At 38.2% G+C, this 21836-nt stretch overlaps 1 protein-coding gene across 5 annotated transcripts in view; it reads right to left on the minus strand.

Moving 5' to 3' along the window:
* Nucleotides 1-1531: 1531 nt before the first annotated feature.
* Nucleotides 1532-21836, minus strand: part of Klhl32 (kelch like family member 32) — a 195429-nt gene continuing 175124 nt past the window's right edge. For 4 of the 5 annotated variants that reach the window (XM_070010226.1, XM_070010225.1, XM_070010229.1 and 1 more), the window contains 4 exons: nucleotides 15700-15758; nucleotides 11188-11380; nucleotides 9253-9347; nucleotides 1532-2912 (listed from right to left, as the gene is read on the minus strand). In XM_070010226.1, coding sequence (XP_069866327.1) covers nucleotides 2751-2912; nucleotides 9253-9347; nucleotides 11188-11380; nucleotides 15700-15758 — 509 coding nt within the window. In that variant the 3' untranslated portion in view covers nucleotides 1532-2750. Of the gene's footprint in view, nucleotides 2913-6151; nucleotides 6251-9252; nucleotides 9348-11187; nucleotides 11381-15699; nucleotides 15759-21836 lie in introns of those variants that run through there. The other variant, XM_070010227.1, reaches the window with a different exon arrangement.

Raw genomic sequence — 21836 nt, forward strand, 5'->3', positions numbered from 1 at the left:
AAGGTAGCTCAGTGGTAGAGTGCTTGCCTTGCATGCATGAGGCCCTGGGCTCGATTTCTCAGCACCACATAAGCAGAAAAGGCCGGACGTGGCACTGTGGCTAAAGTGGTAGTGCTACCCTTAAGCTGAAGAGCTGAGGGACTGTACCCAGGCATTAGTATATGTCTTTATGTCCCAATACATGATTTAATCGATTATTTTTCTCTTATTATTGATAATTTTGAGAAAAGGGATCTAATTGTAAGTGACCTTTGTTTCCTTTTCTTTTTAAGGAAGAAATGTTATACTTGAACCCAGGCATGTTTAGCATATAAGTGCTCTACCACTGGAGCCACACCCTTTTGCTTTTTGAGATAGAGCTTCCTAACTGTCTAGATAGGCCTCTAATTTTCAGTCCTCCTATCTCTACCTCCTGATGCCACTAGGTCAGAATATTGTCTCTCTGAGGCTATTCTGGCTGTAGCTATACAGGATGTGTTTGAACTCCATGCAAACGTTCTTAAATCCCGAGTTCTGTTCTTTAATACCAGTGAATAATACCTTATAAAACTCACCAAGGTGGGACTTGATAATATATACTAATTTAAATGAATACTTTAAAAAATTGTACAGAAATGAGGTAATCTTAGGCGTACCCTAATCAGGCAAGCTTATTTTTTAGGACATTTCCTTTTCATTGTGTGTGTGAGAGGTTTGGGGAGAAAAATGGACTTTAATGGTTTAACAAGGAAAAACTGCTGGAGGGAAAATTCATGTGCCAAATGGGAAATTTAGAAAAATTGAAATATTGTTCAGATCTTCCTTAGGATTTCTGAAATGGGGCTGGGAAGGTAGAGCGCTTGCCTTGCATGCATGAGGCCCTGGGTTCGATTCCTCAGCACCACTAAGCAAAAAGAAAAAAAGCCGGAAGTGGCGCTGTGGCTCAAGTGGTAGAGCTCTAGCTTGGAGCTGAAGAGCTGAGGGACAGCGCCCAGGCCCAGAGTTTGGGCCCCACAACAGGACCAAAAAAAAAAAAAAAAGATTTCTGAAATGCAGTGTCTGTTTTCTGACACAAGTCACTTAAATTGCAATTTAGATAGCTTATATAAACTTAAAGTAGCTGTTAACAGCTTAAGTATGAGTTATCAATATCTGTTCTGAACTATCCAAATACTGTCATGCTTTTTATCTAAATTCTTGCTCTTTTTAAAATTTGCTTTTTTTCTCCCTATGCTTTAAGTATTGTAAAACAGTATACAAAGCTAGGAATTCTGTGTTTAAGATAATAAGATTTTCTTGAAGGCAGAGACTGGAGGATTATGAGTTTGATACTAGCCTGGGCTACATAGCAAGGCTCTGTCTCAAAAAAATGAATTTTCATTCATATTTAACAACTAAGAACAGTTACATGGATAAAAATGACAGTTTCCTAGAAAAAAAAATGTATTGATCAATGATTAAGATTCTAAGAGTCAAGTCAAAATAAAGTCTTCCTTTTAATAAAGATGACCTCAAATCCTGGTGAGAAGAAACTCAGATCACACTCATAGAATTTATGTTCAAATGTGATTATTACATTGTTTTATTTATTTTTGTTATACACAAAGCAGACCCAAAAACTTAGCCCATAAAGGAATTGGTATGCATTATTGAAGGTGGTAGTAATAAAATATGTGTTGCTACAAGTGAACCATCCCACAAGTCCTCCTGATTGACATCTCCTTAAAACAAGTGGAAACTTCATTAGAACTGCCAATTCTAGGTTCAAATTTATGTCAAAGCACTTGATGGTATCATATTTAGTACAACTAGTCTTTTTTAGCTTTAAAATGTTGTACTTCACTACGCGACTTGTAAAATGTAAAGGAGTTCCTGTTTGAGGCATGGATTGTATGGGTGGGGATATCTTTGGTGTTGGTAAATACCCTTCTTCCTAGTGAAGAAAAACAGGTCTCATGTGATTTTAAAAGTCATTATCCCATACTACACTATTCTAGGTTCTATGTAGTCATTTTTAAATTTAAAAATCATGTCCTGATTAAGTTACAGGGCTCCCAGCACAGCAAAACACCTTAAATTTGCATAACTTTTTCCCCCTTAGCCATAGCTTCAGAGCTTGCCTGATCTTCTAAACATTCTTTTGAATTAATACGGAAATCAGTTATTACCATCTCTAAAAGGCGGGAGAAATGGAACACTATATAAAGTTCTTACCTAAGGTCAAAATAACCAAGGTGGAAAGATCTAGATATTTCAATTTCTAGTATACATATCATCTTGAATAAAACATAGTACCTAAAAATTTATAACATCATAATGTTGAATATCTACTGAGCTGGACTTCATGGTAAATTTTGAAAAGAAAATTTACAAGCCAATGTTTAACCTAGTAAAGGGAGCAAGTACAAAAGATTTTAAGGTAACGCATGAAAAAAAAAAATGCCTTAGCTGTGTCATGTCCTAGACAGTGCTGATTGGGAACATGTACAAAGAATATTGAAAGACCCATGAAAAAACAATGTACTATTCAGTTGGCACTAAGCTACACCACAATAAAAGTCAAACATATTTTTACTTTATGTTGACATACACAGAGAAAAGTTCCCAATAATGTACTTTAGAAAATTGTTTTGCTACTTTTTATCTGAAATTGAAGACCCATGAAAGAAGACAAGGAAGCATTGAGCACTGAGGAGTTTCAAGTCCACTATCTGGAAGTCAAACTTGTTTTTTCCTCCATCGGTGATGGTTACTAACAGAGCACTGGCTTTTCAGATGGTACCAATTCTGTGATGAGGCACTTGAAGAGTTTGAAGGTTGGGGCATGTGAAATATGGGGCTGGAAGGAAGCATGCTGCTATTCCATTGGAAGCAAAAGGTAGTGTAGGCCCATAGAATACTTCTTCTTTGCCTTCTCTGCTTACATCTAGAACCTACAAAACAAGAACAGGTGATTACTCACAACAAAGCTGTATGTATCTTTCAGGACATCTGGACTTAAACTCGGTGTACCATCATCCCCAACCCTTTTGGGGAATTGTTTTTCTTGCTAAAATAATCCCAGAAATGTTTACTCACAATCAAGCTTAAGAATAGTGATGAAAACGATAGCATTATCCTTAGTCAAATTTCCTTAGACTGGCTAAGTAACATTCAAACTAGTTTATAGGTAGCATCTTTACACTTGTTTTCAAGTCCTTGCCCTTAAGATAAAGAAAACAAAACCTTGTAAGTTTGTTGTGAAAACTGGTGAACTGTAGCTGAGCACCTGTTTCATACATAGAATAACAAAGTAGCTTCAATATTTGTTCCAATGTTTTCGTCCATTCACATCTTCATCTGTTCCTGGTATGATAACCCCTTAATAACACTTTAGCTATGGTTAATACATTGTTTAAGATGAAAGGAGCCTTGGAAAATTGGGAGTCCATCCAACCTAATGGGGAGGGGGGGGTCACTAAATTCTAGAACAAAAGATCATCCATCTTTTAGCTGTTTTTCTCCCCCAAATGAATTTTACTTCTCCCAATCCATTTACCAATCTGCCCTATCACTATTAATTTAGAATATCTCCTTCATACTAAGTACAAACTGTTCCATTCAGTAATTTGTGCATCTTTTTGCAGTATCACATCTACAGTTGTTTTGAATACCTCCCCATTTTCTTGATTATTATACATTTGTTCTTGAGAAACTCAAGATCAGTATGACAAGTATCACTTGCCTTCTTGATAAGATAAAGGGAAGTTTCAGTGGGATTTTGATTAGTATTTCAACAAATTTCAAAAGTAGAGAACATGTAGTATTTATCATATTATCTTCTATTTACGGGGAAGAAAGCCAGTAGATACACAGATTAAAAAATAAGTAACTTGCAGTAACTTGACTGGTAAAGTTTCCCAATATTTGAGGCTCAAGGAGGCAACCCCAAAAAAGCAAGATTATAAAATCCCTTAACAATATCCCTTCCCCTAAAATGGTCCATTCTTAAAAGGCAAAATGACAGTGAGTTAATCATCCAGAGAGCTTTTGTCTGGGTTCATGGGCCAACTGACACTGCAAATGTTAAGCAGATGTAATGTATTTAATCTGCAAGGGGAAAATGAGGCTTTGGCAGTTTTTCTCCATAATACTCCCCTGTAAACTGGCAGAAAGAAGGTGTCTTGGAGAAGGCGGTGCCAGACTGGCAGCATATCCTCCAGCCACAAGGAACACATAGTAAGTGAAGAGAATAGTAGAAGTGATCTGGAAACAGACTTATCACTTGCACACTAAGACAGCTGCTCCCTTGTGTTGTACTTGTCATCCGTGGCACGCCAAGATTTATTTCCTGTGCCAGGCATTTGCTTACGTACTCACAAATAAGAAATGAGCACCTTCACTTTGTAGAAATCTGTTTCTAGTATATCTATCCATAAGTCTCTGTCTAACAAGTCCAGAGCTCAATCTGCAAACAAGTACTAACAAGAACATCTAGCTTTCTCTTTTGTTGGATCTCCATGTGGTTAATCAGGGAATCGAAGTAGTAGCCAGAAATGAAATGAATATCTTCTCTGCATCCTACATGCTTCTTCCCCAGGGGCCAAAAATCCCACAAGTGACGACTAAATGAACTTGGACTAGGGTCCTGAAACATCCATCTAATGAGACAGGCTATTGGCTGGTATTTTCACGGGGGGAATAAAAGAATTTTAGTCCTTCTGGATATTAATAGAACAATCTCTGAGCTATTTGAGAGTAACCTCCATTAATCAGCCTGAGATGAATAGTTTATAGGTTAACCTTGGATTGGAGATTATATGGATTAGTAATTTATGGCACAAAAATTTAAACTTTGATCATTTGAGTGTGCCTGTGATTTCTGCCATTGTGCTATACTTTTCAGTGGGCACTCTCTCTCTCATGAGCCTTTTCTCCAGATCACTATTCCAGTCTTCCACTAGCTTGCCTCCCTATTGGATATTCTTCCAGCAATAGCAAAGAAGTGTCTTGCTTTTGAACATGGAACTAATCTCCAACCATCAATATATTATGCTGAATGCCCCAAAAGAATTGATCTGTAGCCAACCATAAAACAAATTTCAGCTTTAGTACAGAAAGAATCCTATCATCAGCAACCAGTTGTCAATAACTAAAAATTCAAAAACATGATATATGGAAGGTCTGTTAATTGTGACAATTTTTATTCCAACTATCTCTTAAGTGACAACCATATGGTAATATGGGCACATTTTCTGTTAATAATAAAGACTAAAATTTTTTTTTTTTTATCAAATTTAACTGTGCTTTATAGAACCATATGCTAGCCTCTAGGGAATAAACAGGATTTGCTTGGTTTTGTTTAGCAAAAAGCAACAGAATTACCCATAATGATGAGTTTTTAAGCATATATATATATATATATAAATACATACATACACATATGTATGAATATTTTATTGCAAGTCTCAGGAGAAATTTATGCCACTAATACAGGAATTAACTTTTTTTTTTTCCATTTCTGGTGCTTGAACTCAGGGCCTGGGCGCTGTCCCTGAGCTGCTTTTGCCCAAGGCTAGCACTCTGCCACTTGAGCCACAGTGCCACTTCCAGCCTTTTCTATTTATGTGGTACTGAGGAATGAAATCCAGGGCTTCATGCATGCTAGGCAAGCACTCTACCACCAAACCATATTCCCAGCCCCTAGCTTTAAAATGAAAATTAAAAAAAAAAAATACTCTTTCGAATACCAAATTTGGAAGAAGCGTTTAAATATTTCAGTGGCCTCGAGTACCATTCTAGACCACTTCATTTCTTGAAGGTAACCTATTTTGCTTGAGAACAGACATTAGCAACATAGTGTATTTAGTTATTGATCCATCATGGGAAAAGCTTTCTTGGGGGGAGGGGAAGGCAAATTATGAGATTCTGATGTTTTGTTGTTAATTTTCTTGTGTCTTACATGCTTACTTTCAAGATTATTCCAAAACAGGAGATGTGGAAAAAGCTTTAAATTATGGCAGCCTGTGGTCTCCTAAATCTGCTATGTATGCCAAGATCATTATAAAAATTAAGTTATAACTAACTTTTGTTCTGTTCCTTAAACTAATCCAATAAGAAAATGAATGGAAATGCACCATAAATACTTAAAATTTGCAAGGTAATGATAAGTAAGTTCCAACTTACTTCCATTGGCAAGCAGTCAAATGAGGTTTCCAAAGGCACTTAGGAAACGGGGTTCCACCACTACAGAGCAGAGCTATCTGTTGACCAGTTCAATGTTTTAGCAATTCTGAAAAGTGAAAATTAGAAGAAACCTAAAAGACTGAAAACTGCCACATGGATGCTTGGATGAAGACAGACGCCATTCCTGAGGTGAAAACAGCAGGCACATTTGTTGAGATCCAAAAGATATGGATAAGCTGTTCTGCAAAATATGCCTTAAATAACTCCTTTAAAATTATGATGCTTTGTATGTGTGTCTGATAATTTTTTTGTTATCACTTCCTCATTCGTTCACATCTTTTGTTTTTTCTACTTTGAGTTTATTTTTAAATCATTTTATAAATTTATTAAGCTGCATTTATCTTGTAATCGTTGCTATTGATTTATTGCTTTCATTGTCACACAATTATGGGAATTTTTTTAACACTCCATCATCACTTCTTTAATCCTTAGCTTATATGGTGTTTTATTATCTCAAGATTACAGGGGTACATTTTGTTGAGGTCAAATTAATGGCATTGTATTAGAGGTTCATAATACTAATTTTTGAAATTTATTAAAGTTTCCTTAGTGATTGTTTATTATCCAAGTGTTCCAGGTATGCTATGAAAATATATTCTAATTATTAAATCTGGGAATCTCATCCATATGACTGCTTTTAATTATGTTTTTATGTCTTTCCTGTGCTGCTGACTTTTTTTCTATTGGATGTGTATTAGATAGATATTTAAATCCTTAAAATTGGCAAACAGCTCAAGAAGAAAAAAAGATAACATTATGAATACAGGGAAATTATAAAGCCATATGGGTACAGGGAAATACAACTAAACACAACAATTAAGTACTGGCAATAAAGAAAACTAAAGGACTTTAACAAATAAGTACCTTTGGTGTATATCATATATATGATGTGCATATCATATTTAGGCTATGTATACGCTACATGATATATATCATATACATGGTGTGAATATCAGATATGCCATGAAATTATACATCTGTTTCTCTCTCTATATATATCTTATGAAATGTTACTGAAAAATCAAACTCTGAAAAATATTGAAGTTGTTGAAACTTCCTATAGGCTGACAGTATGTCCAAGGAGTAACAGAAGCTACCTAGCCAACATGGGGCTCTAAATTCAAACATCAGTACCATCCTTCACCCCCTTTCCTCCTCTGTCTCCCCCCAAAAAGAAGTGAGAAACAGCTAGCATGGTAGTATGTGCCTATAATCCCAGCACCTTGGGGATTAAGGCAGGAGTACTGCAAGTTGAGGCCAACCTGAGCTACTAGAGAGACTATCTCATTCTCCCAAACCCCACTCCCAAATACCTCTCATATAATAAGAGTGGTTAAAAGAGCACACTTTTCTTGATAGCAGAAGAAAGGTCATAGCTAAAAAAAAAAAAATCAATTTTTATCAGAGAATATGTAACTGAAAAACTTAAAGAATTATAAAATAGTAATACACAAAAATGCATGAAGTATTAATCAGTGAAGTCTGCTGCATCTGAGAACAGCCCAGCTGACATCCTGCTGCCCTGGGCTTCTCCCACACTCATATACAGATGTGCCAGGGCTATTGTCTGAGACAGACTGTCCCTTCCACACCAGCCATGATCGCCCCTGCTCATAGACTGCCCAAGACAAGAACACCATTGTAGGTGGCATTTATGGAAATGAACAAGTTGCAATGAAGAGGAGACAATTGTAGTTTTCAGAGTTTGAATGGCTATTACCAAAACTTTCTGGATTTTTTTTTTTTTGATCTGTAACAAAAGGTAAGTCATCCCACCTTCCCTGTTTCCAGTATATGATTCACATTTTTTTTATTCTTTTAAAAAAAGTTGTTATTGTAGAGGTGATAGATGGAGGGGCTACAGTTAGGTAAGTCAGGTAATGAGTACATTTCTTTTTTTTTTTTTTTTTTGTGAACATACTGTACAGAGGGGTTACAATTACATGGGCAGGATAATGTGTACATTTCTTACCAAGCATTGCAGCCTCCTCCTTTTGTTTACCCTTCACGTCCCTTCCCAGCCTCCCCCCTCCCCCACAATCCCAATCCTTCTCCTTCCACCCCATTCTCCCCCCCCCCCCGCACCGACATTGTAAAGCTCGTTTTGGACATGACAACTTGTACTTCTCATTGTTGCAACAGGTCCACCTGTATCCTTAAACAACTGGTTTTTCCCCATCTCCTCCTCAAGTTATACTGACATCAAATATAGTGAAAACAGGGGTTATACTGTGGGGGAGGGACATACAAAGCAACAAAGAGATAATCTTATAAATGCGTTAGAAACACATGCATGAAAGAAAAAAAAACATTAAAATACATATCTAAGGGTTCATTTTCCTGACATCACATTATCTGACCTTTTCCGCTTGATGTGTACATTTCTTTTTGAGCAGTGTCACCTCTTGCTTTCTCCCAGCCTTTCCCTCCCAACCCCACTTCCACACAAGTTGTATAGTTCATTTTCAACATAGTGTCTAATGAGTGTCACTGCTGCATTTGTTCATCCTTTGTCCCACCATGTCTTCTCCCCTTTACCTGCCTCAAACAGATAAACTTACATACAAGGAAAGAGGTACAGAAATTGAAAACAGTGACGAGTAAGGAAAAAAAAAAATCAAGAAGCAACAAAATAACACAAAACCTCTTGTTTCCATTTCTTGGAGTTCATTTTTCTAAGTATCATTTTATATGATCATATGCTCATAGCTATTGAACCTTTGTGATTCTCTCCTAAGAATATTCTCCTTTGGTGTCATTGTGTAAATGTCTAGAGTCCTAGCCGTATCCCAGTGTATTTTTTTTTTTTTTGTCATTTACCATGACAAGCGTGTTTACTTGTAGATTTAAAGCGTTTTCCCACTTTCATTTTCAACATGTCTTATTTTTGTGAGATAGGGCACAGTTTAGTGGTTGAACTGCTTACAACTCCCACCCATCCCCAAAATAGGCCTTGAACTCTATCTGTAAACATGTCCTCCATCGTGGGTGCACTGCAAACCAATGAAAGCACATGGGTCAACTTCAAAAGGAACTCCAACCACTTACCTGGATACAAGCCAGAGGCTCATTTGTCCAAATTGAATATCCACCAACTAAATATATTCTCCCATTGTGGACAGCAACTCCAGATTCATTCTGGCCTAAAGTAAAAAGAATTGGATGTGAAGGAAAAAAAAGAAGTCATTTCTTCCATGTTTTAATTAACCCTTTTGCCCCTGAGGAAGACAGTTCCCCCTTTGGCATATTTCATATACTCCATGGGATTTTTGTAGAAACTAATCACTGCCTCCAGAATGCAAAAGAATTAACTGTGTCAGGTCTGAACCAGACCAATACACTTGCTAACAGCCAAGTTAGTCAAATGTAGAGTTAAACAAAGCAATAAAGCTATATAGAGCTAAGCTCCATACTCTTGTAAATATGCCATTAATTTATAGCAATGATAATCAGGTATATTTTAGATAAACAAAAATACTCATGTGCCCACAAATGCCTTTAAGGCAAATGCTTACATTCTTTTAAGTAAAAACTGCATTCCCAAGAAGACAATAAAACAGAACCATGCCCCTAGCACACCTCAAATGAAGACAAATAGCAGAAACAACAGATAAAATTGCTAGCCTCCCTTTTTTTACATATACAACAGTTTTAAGATTATATTAAAGTGCCTGAGCTTGGACCAGCCTGGATAATCTCTTGATACTAACACGCCAAAATGATGAAAGGTTTCCCCTCCCACTTGAAAAAGGAAGAGAGAATAACTCACTACCACATATTCTTCCCTGGAGGCCATTGAAGCGAAAGAGTCTTTTTTATTGATGAGCTGACACAGGATTGACTGGAGTAATAAATAAGCTGGGTTCTGTAACAGGCAGAATAACAGATCCAAGGATCCAGGGTCTAAGGTACCACTACAACTGAGAGTTCAGTTCTTGCTAGGGGGCCTCAAAAATCATTTTGCAAAAAATGGCCTCAATGCAAAGCACTGAAGTCTCTGGGTTTGCTCCCAATGGTACCTCTCCAACAACAGCTGGGGGTGACTGATGCCCATTCAAAATATTAAAATGTCTTCCGGAATTTTGAGTTGGTGATTTTCCTTGCTCCTTCGTAGATATTAATAATACTGACAAGGGAGACAATGTTTTCCAGTCTGGAAGAAGCTTTTCGTTCATTCTTTTTTTGAGGTGGGGAGGGGCCATACCTATGCCTGGCTGAGGATGTGTGGTCAGAAACTCCTTTGCACAGAACTACTAAGGTTTCATTTCCAAAACACTACACCCAGAAAACAGTATTCAACAGTGACAAATAATGAAGAGCACCATTTCACTGAACTCCTGAACTCAAATCAAAAGAGGATGGAACAGTGAGAAGTCAAATATGTATTGCTTCTGCAAAGAATTATTAACTCAGAACCTTGTCCCTCCTATCTGTAGCAATATGTGCATATGATTCGTGATAAGAGCCCTGGCATGACTCTTGGTTCTATGAGAATGTGTACAAAGGTAATACAGGAACTTAGAAAGAAGGTGTCCACAGACCTGAAGGAGTCCATAATGCTATATGAGAAAAAGTGAGTGCACAGCTTTCTGATTAATAAAGCAAGTTGCTTTACCAACTCTGCACTTAAAATTTGGAGATGTACCAAAAAAAAAGTCTAAAACTCTAAGGAAACAAATTTTAACTTAACAAGTGTGAGAACTTAAAATCTCTGAATATTATATATATATATATATATATATATATATATATATATGAGTTTTTTTTTTCACTCAAAGCTAGAGTTCTGCCACTTGAGAGCCACATTGGCATTTTGCTGGTTATTTTGAAATAAGAGCCTCACAAGACTTTCCAGCCCAGGCTAGCCTTGAACTGCAAGCAAGCATCAGATTCCTGCCTCCTGATAGGATTACACCAGTGAGCCACCAGTACCTGGCCCTGATTTTGTTTACTTATTTTTTAAATTTTAAATCAGATACTTGCCAGTCAGTAGGTTAAAATTGCAACGGGTCCACTGATCAGTGTCCATGTTATAAGAATCTATGTGGCGCACAAGAATCCGGTCGTTGTTGTAATCCAGATCATTGCCTCCAAGAACGTAAAGCTTCCTCTGGATGGCTGCCATGGAATGGTAGACTCTTCTCTGTAGCATGGGGCTGCGGCTTATCCACTTATTCTAAAGAGAGGGTGAGGAAGAGAGAGAGGGAGAGGGAGAGAGAGAAGGAGGGGGACGGGGAGGAGAGAGAGGGAGTCAGTCAGGCCCCAGTGTTTATTATCCACATTTAATTTGAATAGCATTTACATTTGTGAGGAAAGCGTTCTTTTCTAGCAAAGTGTTTTGCTTCCATCAAAGTGTTTGTCAGTCTTGTGTGAGTTGTTTTTTTCTGCAAAGTTCCTGGCCCAAGCCAGGAATTATGTTTTTGTTACTTCATTTTCCTTGCTACACGTTAAGACATCCTGTAACAAGCTCACTGATTTTTAGTTGCATCCCATTCCTGCTAGTTAAGCCACATCCTTTTGCAGACTGTGAACCCCAGCTCAGCCAATCTAAGGAGAGGGGCAGGGCCTGCTGGGTCAGGGATAAAAAGAGAGCAGCCTGCCTGCTCTGTGTGCTTGCTTGATTGAATGACAGACTTTGGGCAGATGGAGCACCCTCTGCAGAAGAAAACTTTACCTTGCTGAATTCCTTTTGAGTTGGTGTCCTCATTTCTGCACGCCATCTGAACATCCCAAGGTATATAGACTAATGTATATTCACAGTCATGAGCTTCTGACAGGCAAACAAGTACAAAAGAACCACAAATTCCAGTCCTATTTTGTGACTTAAGTGAGATCATTTCTTCTGGCTTGCATTTTAAAGGACACATTTTATATGGGAAATATTTAAAATGTCATTCTCATCATTTTAATTATCTTTAGTTGTTCAAAGGGGTTTTAACAAATGAGTGTAAAAAAAAAAACAAATGAGTGTATAGATAGTAAACATTTTGATCAATGTCACCCCTCCCATCATTCGCCCCCAACTTTTCCAACACCAACCATATCTTCAAGTTGCATCATTCCATTTTCATGTATCTTGAGGACCATGACTATATTTGCTGACCCACCCTCTCTTTCCCTCTCTCCATGTGTCTGCTCCCTCCACTTGTCATGAAGATTCTTACCCAATTCAGAGAATTTGCTCATGGAAATTACTCTCTAATACATGGCTGGATATGTAGTGAATACTAGTATAATAATTAAAGAGAACGGTCTCTTGATCCCAAATGCCTGGAATATAACCCATGTGGGATCCTTTGCCGTTAATTTAATCTCTGCCTGTTTCCTCTGTAAAATGGGGATATGAATGTTTACATGGTATTGTGAAGATGAAATGAGCTAATGCAACTTAAGCATTTAAAAAAATGATGCATGTAATATATGTCCAATACGTGCTCCCATTTAAAAAAAAAAAAGAAAACAATCATTGGATATTCAATGAGTCTTGACAACCTAAGTTGAAAGTACCTTTGCTTTCTTTCCCCAAAACTACGATTTTTAATTTAATATCCTCTCATATTTCCTTTGTATCAACTTACTTTAACATGTTTCCAGTTATACCTCTTACAAGACTGGGAAAAGTTATTTTAGGAACATGTTTGCTAATATTGGTAAAAGGTCAAGTTTTGCATGAGAACTTTAGGGAACCAGGAAATCTTCAATACCCGGTTATAGGTTACTCTTCAGAAGAAGAAAAGTATGTTCAGTCCCTCTGAAAATAAGGCTCCTAATTTAAAATATAAACTGTAGCCATGTGCCAGTGATTCATGCCTGTCATTTTAGCTACTTGGGAAGCTGAAATCTGAGAATCACATTGAAGGCCACAGCCCAAGCGGGAAAGTCTATGAGACTCTAATCTCCAGTTAACTACCAAAAAAACTGGAAGTAGAGCTGTGGCTCAAGTGCTAGAGTGGTAGCCTTGACCTAAAAAGCTCAAAAGCAATATCAGGAATATGCAAGCAGTTCCAAATGAATTAAATAAATCATAATAAACACTATGGAGATCTTAAATAGTATATTTTTAAAGAAATACTAAATCAAAGCTCAACAAAATAAGCACCAAAAATGGTACTTGCAATTAAGGGGAAAGGAGTAGACAATGAAGGGGGGGAGGAGGGAAGAATGCAGTCCATAATTCATTACACATACCGCAGCATTGAGAAATGGAAGGGAAGGAGTGAATCAAAGGAGGCTGAGGTTGATGGGGATGACACAGATCAAGATGCACTGTTTTCATGTACTGCTTTGTTAAATGCACCTCCCCTGTATAACTACCAAAAGTTAAGAATAAAAACAATTCTCAAGGCTGGGAAGGTGGCTCAGTGGTAGAGCACTCGCTTTGCATGCATGAGGTCCTGGGTTTGATTCCTCATAAGCAGAAAAAAAAAGCCGGAAGTGGCGCTGCGGCTCAAGTGGTAGAGCGCTAGCCTTGAGCTGAAGAGCTGAGGAACAGCACCCAGGCCCAAAGTTCAGGCCCAGGACCGGACCCCTCCCCCCCAAAAAAAATTCTCAGATAGAAAAAAGAGAGAGAGACAAGCTGATGATCACCAGGCCCTGAGTTCAAGCCCCAGGATTGGCAGGTACACACACACACACACACACACACACACACACGTACACGAGTAAAAATTAGTTCAAAATTTTGACTAACCATAAACTGCAAAATAAATATCAAATAAGTAAACCAAGTATTAGGCAGGTAAATAAGCCTTTTTTTTCTTTCTTTATAAATACTAAACATACAAGAAGAACCCTTGTTTCCTTTCTGCCAAGAAAAATTTGGATTTGGACCAGAAAAATCATATGATGTTTTGAATACAACTATGAGTTTGTACAAACATTGGCATATATATTCTAGGCATATACATTCTAGGCATATATGCAATATAGCCACATATTCTAGCTCATTTCTATCTTCTCTTTCAAAGATCCACTCCAGAGAAAGAAGTTTGTACCGTTTGACAGGCTTGCATTATCTTCTCTCTGTTTAAGCATATAGTAAGAATCTCCGTTCACTCAAATATCTTCCTCAATACAACCGGCCTTTCTTTAAGATATTTTGCTAAGAAAAATCTCTAATGCATTACACTTGAGTGATTTCTTAAGAAAATTCTAATGATGCTTTTCTTGGGTGCTTTCTTGAGACAACCCATTATGGTATTAGGAATCAATGTTTGCATTAGCAGTCAGTCCCCTGCCACAGGACTGGAGATGCCATCTGGTTTGCAAAGCCTGCCTACATCCCCTGATTATATCTTCAGCTTCCTTCACTGCAGTGCCTGCCAGGTGAGCCGCCAACCACTGCAAAGGCAAAGAAACGAAGAGGCCTGGCGGGGTCATTCCTAATAAGCTAGCGTGTGAATACTAATCAGTGGTGGGGAGGCAGAGGTCACCCCAGCCTGCCTGTTGGCAGGTAGCGATGTGCTCTGTGGCAGATGGCAGGCATTATCGACTCTCCACAAAGGCCTAGAAGAGAAATAAGCACCAGGGCTGAATGATAGAGTTATTGAGATTCTGAGCAAGATGCAAGCAGATGTGATGTTTGCCAGTACCCACCGTAAACAATATGCCAGCAGAATTTTTAAAAAGAGCATGTGTGTACAAACATGGACCAGAACTCATTTAAGCAATGTTAACACTTTCTTCCTCTTTAACCATGTGTGCACCATGCTCAAGCAACTGCAATTAGTGATCTCCCTTGAGACCACTAACCTGTCCACAGTCTACAGCCTCTCAGGACATCAGGATACAGACTTGTAAGAGAGAGGGGGGGAGACAGAGAGAGAGAGAGAGAGAGAGAGAGAGAGAGAGAGAGAGAGAGAGAGAGAGAGAGAGAGAGAGAGAGAGAGAGCTGCCCTCATTAAATGCAGAGTCAAGTAATTGTCAAAATGGAATGATACACAAGATTCTCTGGGTGTACCTTTGGTGGCCAATTGTGATACAGACAGAAAGTCAACCCGTTGTTTCACATTCCAAGCCATAGTTGTGCTATGTATACCACTCACATTACTGGACCACTGAAATGTGCTACTAGCTGTGGCTTGTTAGTTGTAATAGGTCTCGCTAACTTTTTGCCTGGGGCTTATAACTGCTGTCCACCCAGTCTTTGCCTCTTGAGAAACCAGGGTAACAAGCCTGGGCCACCACATCCAGCTTCTTATCAAGACCTTTAAAATTTCATCTTAAGTCGGATATCATGCCTATAATCCTAGCTACTCAATAGGCTGAGATCTGAGGATCTTGATTCAACGCCAACCAGGACAATTAACTACCAATTAACTACCCCCCCCCCAAAATATCAAACAAACAAAACCCAAATGGAGCTGTGGTTCAAGTAGTACTAGCCTTGAGCAAAAAAGCTAAAGGCAGTATCAAGCCCCAGAACTAGCACACGTGTGCACACACACACACATTCATTTTAATTATGGCAATGAGCTTTTTATATATGATTCTTACCTGGTTAGGTTCATATACCATCAGTCTGTTCTGGTATTGCGCTGTGTTAGTTACTCCACCTGTAATGGAGAAACGTGTTAGAATTTTTTACGAATAAGAAAACAGGATATTTCAAAATAAGAATGGAATACAATTAAAAGGAGATTAGCTATTGCTAAGAATCTGTTTATAGACTCTCATGATGAGCCCATGACATAGTTAAGAAGCTTTTAAGACACATTTCAGAAGCAATCCAGTTGTGATCAAGCAACAACATGCCGATGGTAGTAAGTATTGCCTGCAATTCTAGCAAGCTGTTCTGCAGGGCTTGAGTGGGGGGCAAATATAGAGGTGAATGTAGCACACTTAGATCTAAGCATGATGTAATTTATGATGGGAACAGCGTTAGATGGAAAATTCTTGTCCTTAGCTAAATTGGCAATCTTAAAGCTCTAACCTCTGCACAGTAGCACAATGGTATCTTGCTATTTCTCTGGAAGAAATACCTAGCAACAGGCATTACTTATCAAGAGGGTTGTAGGCCAGCAATGGCTCATGTGGAATGTAACCAGAATCACATATGCAACTACAAATTTTCCAGTAGCCACATAAAAAAGTTGAAAAGAAATACCAAAATGAAAATTAATACTAAATCTGACTTACCTTAATATAGTAAAACATTTTAATCATTTGAAATTAATAATATAATAAATCAAATAATATGTTCCAATTAAATACTATATTAACTGAAATATTTTCAATATAAAATTAATACAAAAAAAATCTTAAGCTAGTACCGGTGGCTCATGCCTACAATCCTAGCTACTCAGGAGGCCGAGATGTGAGGATCAGAATTTGAAGCCAGCCCAGTCAGAAAGTCCTGGTGAGAGAGATTCTTGTCTCCAATTAACCATTCAAACACTGGAAGTGGTGCCGTGGATCAAGTGGTAGAGTGAGCACTGGGAGGCTCAGGGACAGTGCCCAGGCCCTGAGTTCAAGGCCCACAACTGACAAGAAAAAAATCTTGAGATTTTTTTAAGTTGTGGTTATTTTTTTCATTCGGAATCTTCAAAATCCAAGGTATATTTGAAGCAGCACCGATTAGCCACATTTCAAGTATTCTATCAGATTAAGACTAGTTAATGGCTAGCAAACTGGACAGCACAAATCTAGTATCCTCGAACACAATGGTTATAATCAACTTAAACAAACAACAACCTGGAAAACAATTCGATTCAAGAAATGTGAAACTGCCTGCGTACTTAAAAGCCACAGAAGTCAGCACACTTTCAACTCTGGTTTTGTTCCCCTCATATGCTGTGGTTGAATATCCTGAATCTAGAATCTAAAACCCAAAGAGCTGCAAATTTTGAAGCTTTCTGAGCTCTGGCATGATGCCACACTGGAAAATCTCACACGTGACGGGGAGTGATGGATGGCAGTCAAAGCACAGGCACATTAAAAACAAACCTGCATAAAATTGCCTTCAGGCCATATGCAAAGAGTATATACAAAACACAAATTAATTTTGTGTTTACACATGGTTCTCATCTCCAGGAGGTCTCATGATTTAGATGCAAATATTTCAAAATCCAGATAAACTCCACATCCAAACACTATGGTCCCAAGAATTTTGGATGGATAGAACCAATCATTCTTTTTCATGCTTGTGGACAGTGAGCCCTGTGAAATCCAGACATGTTATTCTACTATCATATGGGAAAACTCTAAAGTATAAGTCATAAAACAACACAGTGGGGAAAAAAATCATGCCGGTCTTGGGGCTTGATCTCAGGGGGACTGGGCACTGTCCCTGAGCATTTTGCTCAAGGCTAGCATTCTACCACCTGAGCTACAGCTCTACTCCTAGCTTTTGTGGTGGTTAATTGGAGATAAGAGTCTCAATAGACTTTCCTGCTCTAGGTGGCTTTAAACAATGATCTTCAGATCTCAAACTCCTGAATAGCTAGGATTATAGTGAGACACTGACATTGGTGCAGTGAGAATTTTTTTGGTAATGAGATGACAGTAATATGGAGATTTAAAAAACTTTACAAATATTGCCTTAGATATAGTTCCAGACACTAGTGTAAAACGAACATCATTTTTATTTTAATAATTATCCCAAAGAAGAACTAATGTTGCAGTAAATATCTAAAATTGACTAAAACCTGTTCATATTGGAATTTTTCTTTTTTTCTTCCAGTCCTAGAGTTTGAACTCAGGGCCTGAGCTTGCTTTCTCAAGGTTAGAGCTTTACCACTTGAGCCACAGCTCTACTGAACAAGATCTTAACTTCCACTTAACCCTCCCTTAGCTTTAAGCTGCTTCCTCCCTCTGAATCCTGGGCCTCCCCACATGATTTCATTTCTCTTCTTGTGGGTCCTGGGGCTTCAGGCTTGTCAGCTTTGCTTGCATTCTACCAGTAAAGCCATATCTCAAGCCTGGCATTTTTGTTTTTCCTAAACAGAGTAAGTTTATTTGAAAATGAAAGGAAAGCAGAGAAAGGGAAAGTAGCAACTTTCCATTCAGAAACAGCCCCCAAAGAGGAGTCCCTTTTCACGTTATTTTGGAGATAGAATCTTCTGGATTTTCCTGCCTGCACTAGCAGCAAACCACGACCCTTCAGATTTCAATCTCCAGAATAGTGAGGATTACAGGCATGAACTTTGCCAAGCCTCTCTTTTCTCCAAGAAATTTGCTGTACTTCCTTTTTTCTTTTCTTTTCTTTCTTTCTTTTTTTTTTTTTTTTTTTTTGTCGGTTGGTTGTGGGGCTTGAACTCTGGGCTTGGACGCTGTCTCTGAGCTCTTCAGCTCAAGGCTAGAGCTCTACCACTTGAGCCACACTGAAATTTACTATAGTAAGTTATAACTTTGTGTTCTCTTCCCTCTTTGAGTTGTAAATAATTTAAAAAATATATACTTTCACAACTCATCTTCTTTTTCTTTTTCTTTTTTTTTGTCAGTTGTAGGGCTTGAACTCTGGGCTTGGGCGCTGTCCCTGCGCTCTTCAACTCAAGGCAAGAGCTCTACCACTTGAGCCACAGCGCCACTTCCATAACTCATCTTCTTATGTATTCATCCAGGAAGATAATGCCCAATCTCTCAGTTTCTACTGCAGAACAGGCATCTAACTGTAAGAGATACCAATTAACAAACGCTAATGGTCTAATCATCGAAAATAAAAGCTGCAAACTGACAAATAACTAAATGTGTGCTGCACATCTATCGATCAAACTTCCCTCAAAGTCCTTCCCTTTAAAAAGCTCGTTTCCATGGAGTTAATTCCAAACTCCGTTCTCATCTGTCCCTTGTAGAAATAATCTTAAATAAAGTCTTTCTGTCAGTTTAACTTTATCCTGTGCAATTTTTGCTTTGACAGTTTCAAATGCTTTGAATAGATCTCCACTATCCACTCTGTGGCCAAGAGTCAAGTCAACCAGAATCTAGAGGATTAGTTTCTAATTCTCTGCCAAATTGAAATAATCAATTAATGCTAATGGGTACACAAAAAGGAGGGCACCTGTCCAAACGATTTCTTCCTCTCACTCAGCCCTAGCAAGGAGAAAGTGTATTTCATGTAATTGACCAGGGTTATTACAGGACATACTGTTTTTTTTTTCTCTTAATTGCAAAGCTTTCAATCCCTTTTTATTGAATATGTTACCTGATATAATACAGAGCTTTTAAGATCGACAAAATCTTTGTAGAGGAATTCTGCAAAGAACAGATAGCAATGAGATTCCTGTTCTCAAAGTTCTTGTTAAGATATTTCAGGAAGTGTCACTGTGGCTTCAGTGGTAGACTGCTAGCCTTGAGCTGAAGAGCTGAGGGACAGTGCCCAGGCTCAGAGTGCTCAAGCCCTATGGCTGACCAACAATACTGAATGTTCATTTTAAAATGAAATCAAAGGAAACATATTTAAGAAAGCCTAAGGCTGAATGGCCTACATAGTCAAGATGTGTGTCAAAATAAATATAGAGTTATATTCTCTTTTGCTCCCTACCTTTATCTACCTGATTAAAAATGGAATATTCAATAATTCTTTCTCAACATAATTGCAGAAAAACAATCAAGCCTGGTGAGACCATGCAAGTGTTCAAGGTTAAAATGACTGCCAAGGGTTTTGATCTGGGCCATAACCACCAGATGAATGCCCTATAATCATTTCTTCAATTGAAAAGAAGCAGAAGGCAAAGCTCTCACCCATTACCTTAAAACTGCAAAAGTCTCCCTACTTGTTTTAGAATAATGGGGCTGAATTAATATCTATTGCAGTGAACTACCCACATTATGACACTATTTGAAAATATTTATACCACTGTATGGATCAGATTCTGCCTATTCTAGATGAAATGTACAACCAGTAGGTTAGAATGAAGCTATTATATCCCCTCTCCCAAACAGCGCACACATGCTCTTCAGAATCATTATTATTCAGAATTGTTATTTACTAGCTCCTACAGATGCACCTATAATACAATTTTTTGGGTTAATCTGCACTCGATAATGAGATTCCTTACCCTTACATACAAATTTCCACTCTTATGACAATGCTTAGAAATGAGATATTGGATTACTAGTTGGGAGTAAAAATAAAAGTCCCAGTTAGTTATTTGGTTGATTACCTCTAGAATATGAAACCACGGGAGGTGCCTCGCAAATCCAGTGCTGTAACTTTCCCCAAGTCAGGACTGCAAAGGAAAACCTTGGAAACTGGTTCTATTTCTTTTCTCTTTGAAATGATTTACAAATGAACGTACAAATAGAAACCATTTCTTCTCAATACAGAACAAAAAGGTAAATTTTAGAAAAAGCATGCAAGTTTTCAGCCCAGATTCCTACAGAAGCATTACTCATTTGCAAAGCTTTATCATTACATTCCCTTCACATACCACTCTTCACTTTTAGATTAATCTGCTGAAATGAGATGCTAAGGATTTGCATACAGATTTGACTATACAAAAATAGATATGGAATTAATAACAGTCTCTATATGTTTTAATTTCTCCTAGACTGGAGTACCCTTGCCTGCAGCCGTATTCCTGGCTTTGAAAGTCATCAAGCTGATTTGTCTGCTCTGGGTTATGATGCCACATGCTGCTATACTGTCCCCTGCAATCAAAGCCCTTTGCAAAGATAGATTCCACGCCTTCTTCTATCGAGTATATTTTATAGATTGGCAGTTTTGATCTCCCTCCCCCACCCCAGGGGGTATAATCTGCATCTTAACAGCTTTCTATAGATACATCTGTCATTGAATATGCCATCTCATATCAGCATCCATTTTTAAAACCAAGTTTTCTCTAACTTTGAAGTGCCACAGTCAAAGTTAAGACTTTCAGCCAAAATTGAAAATGAGCAACCTTGTCTTCTACTTTGTGAACCGCGACTTAAAGATAGACTGCAGGTTCCTCCAAAGTCAAATAAGTCTTTAAAAACTGCCAAAAGGAATGAAAAGTTACCACCACGCTTCCAGTAGTGAGAAATGCTTTCTATCATCAAGACAAGGGGAAAGCATTTTTCTTACACTTCCCTGTACAACTCTCCATGAAAAGTTGACAAATGGATGAATGCCTACCTGAGAGAGGATGATGAGTGATTGCCAAACAAAACACATCGTCTCTGCTACCCAAATCACCAACTTTCGGACTGAACACCATATTTGAAAGCAACAACTAACTGGTCAGTGCTGTCAGTGTCTACCAAAGAGATTTGGAAAAACTTCTCTCATCGTACTTTGGATGAAGTGTATCAAGTCTGACTATGCTGCTAGTTTTGTTTTCCTGAAGACAGAAAATAACTCTACCTGGAAGTACAATGCCTAAGCTATACTCTAAGAGCAGAAGACAGAGGTGCTTATATAGGGCATGTGCACAAGTAAGGCCCACAATGCAAAGCAGTGGTTATCTGCGTTTGCTATTAGGTTGGAGAACACACTAAGTTGGAAATCCGTTGGCCAATTTAGGCATCTCAGGCTTTCTCAGAGGCCTGTAGTGCTCAGCTCAGCATCACCAAAATCTAGGGCTTTAGTTTGTTTGGTAGGAATGACAATTCTGATTGTGTCCTTGGGGGGAACCTGTTCACCATAGTCAGGCTCTTCACATGAAAAGTGATGTCTGTCTCGCCCACTGAGGCCTGGATGAAGTCGAATCCAG

This window comes from Dipodomys merriami, unplaced genomic scaffold (assembly GCF_024711535.1).
Source record: "Dipodomys merriami isolate MVZ:Mamm:240054 unplaced genomic scaffold, mDipMer1.0.p SCAF_8, whole genome shotgun sequence".
In the NCBI taxonomy this organism is placed as follows: domain Eukaryota; kingdom Metazoa; phylum Chordata; class Mammalia; order Rodentia; family Heteromyidae; genus Dipodomys; species Dipodomys merriami.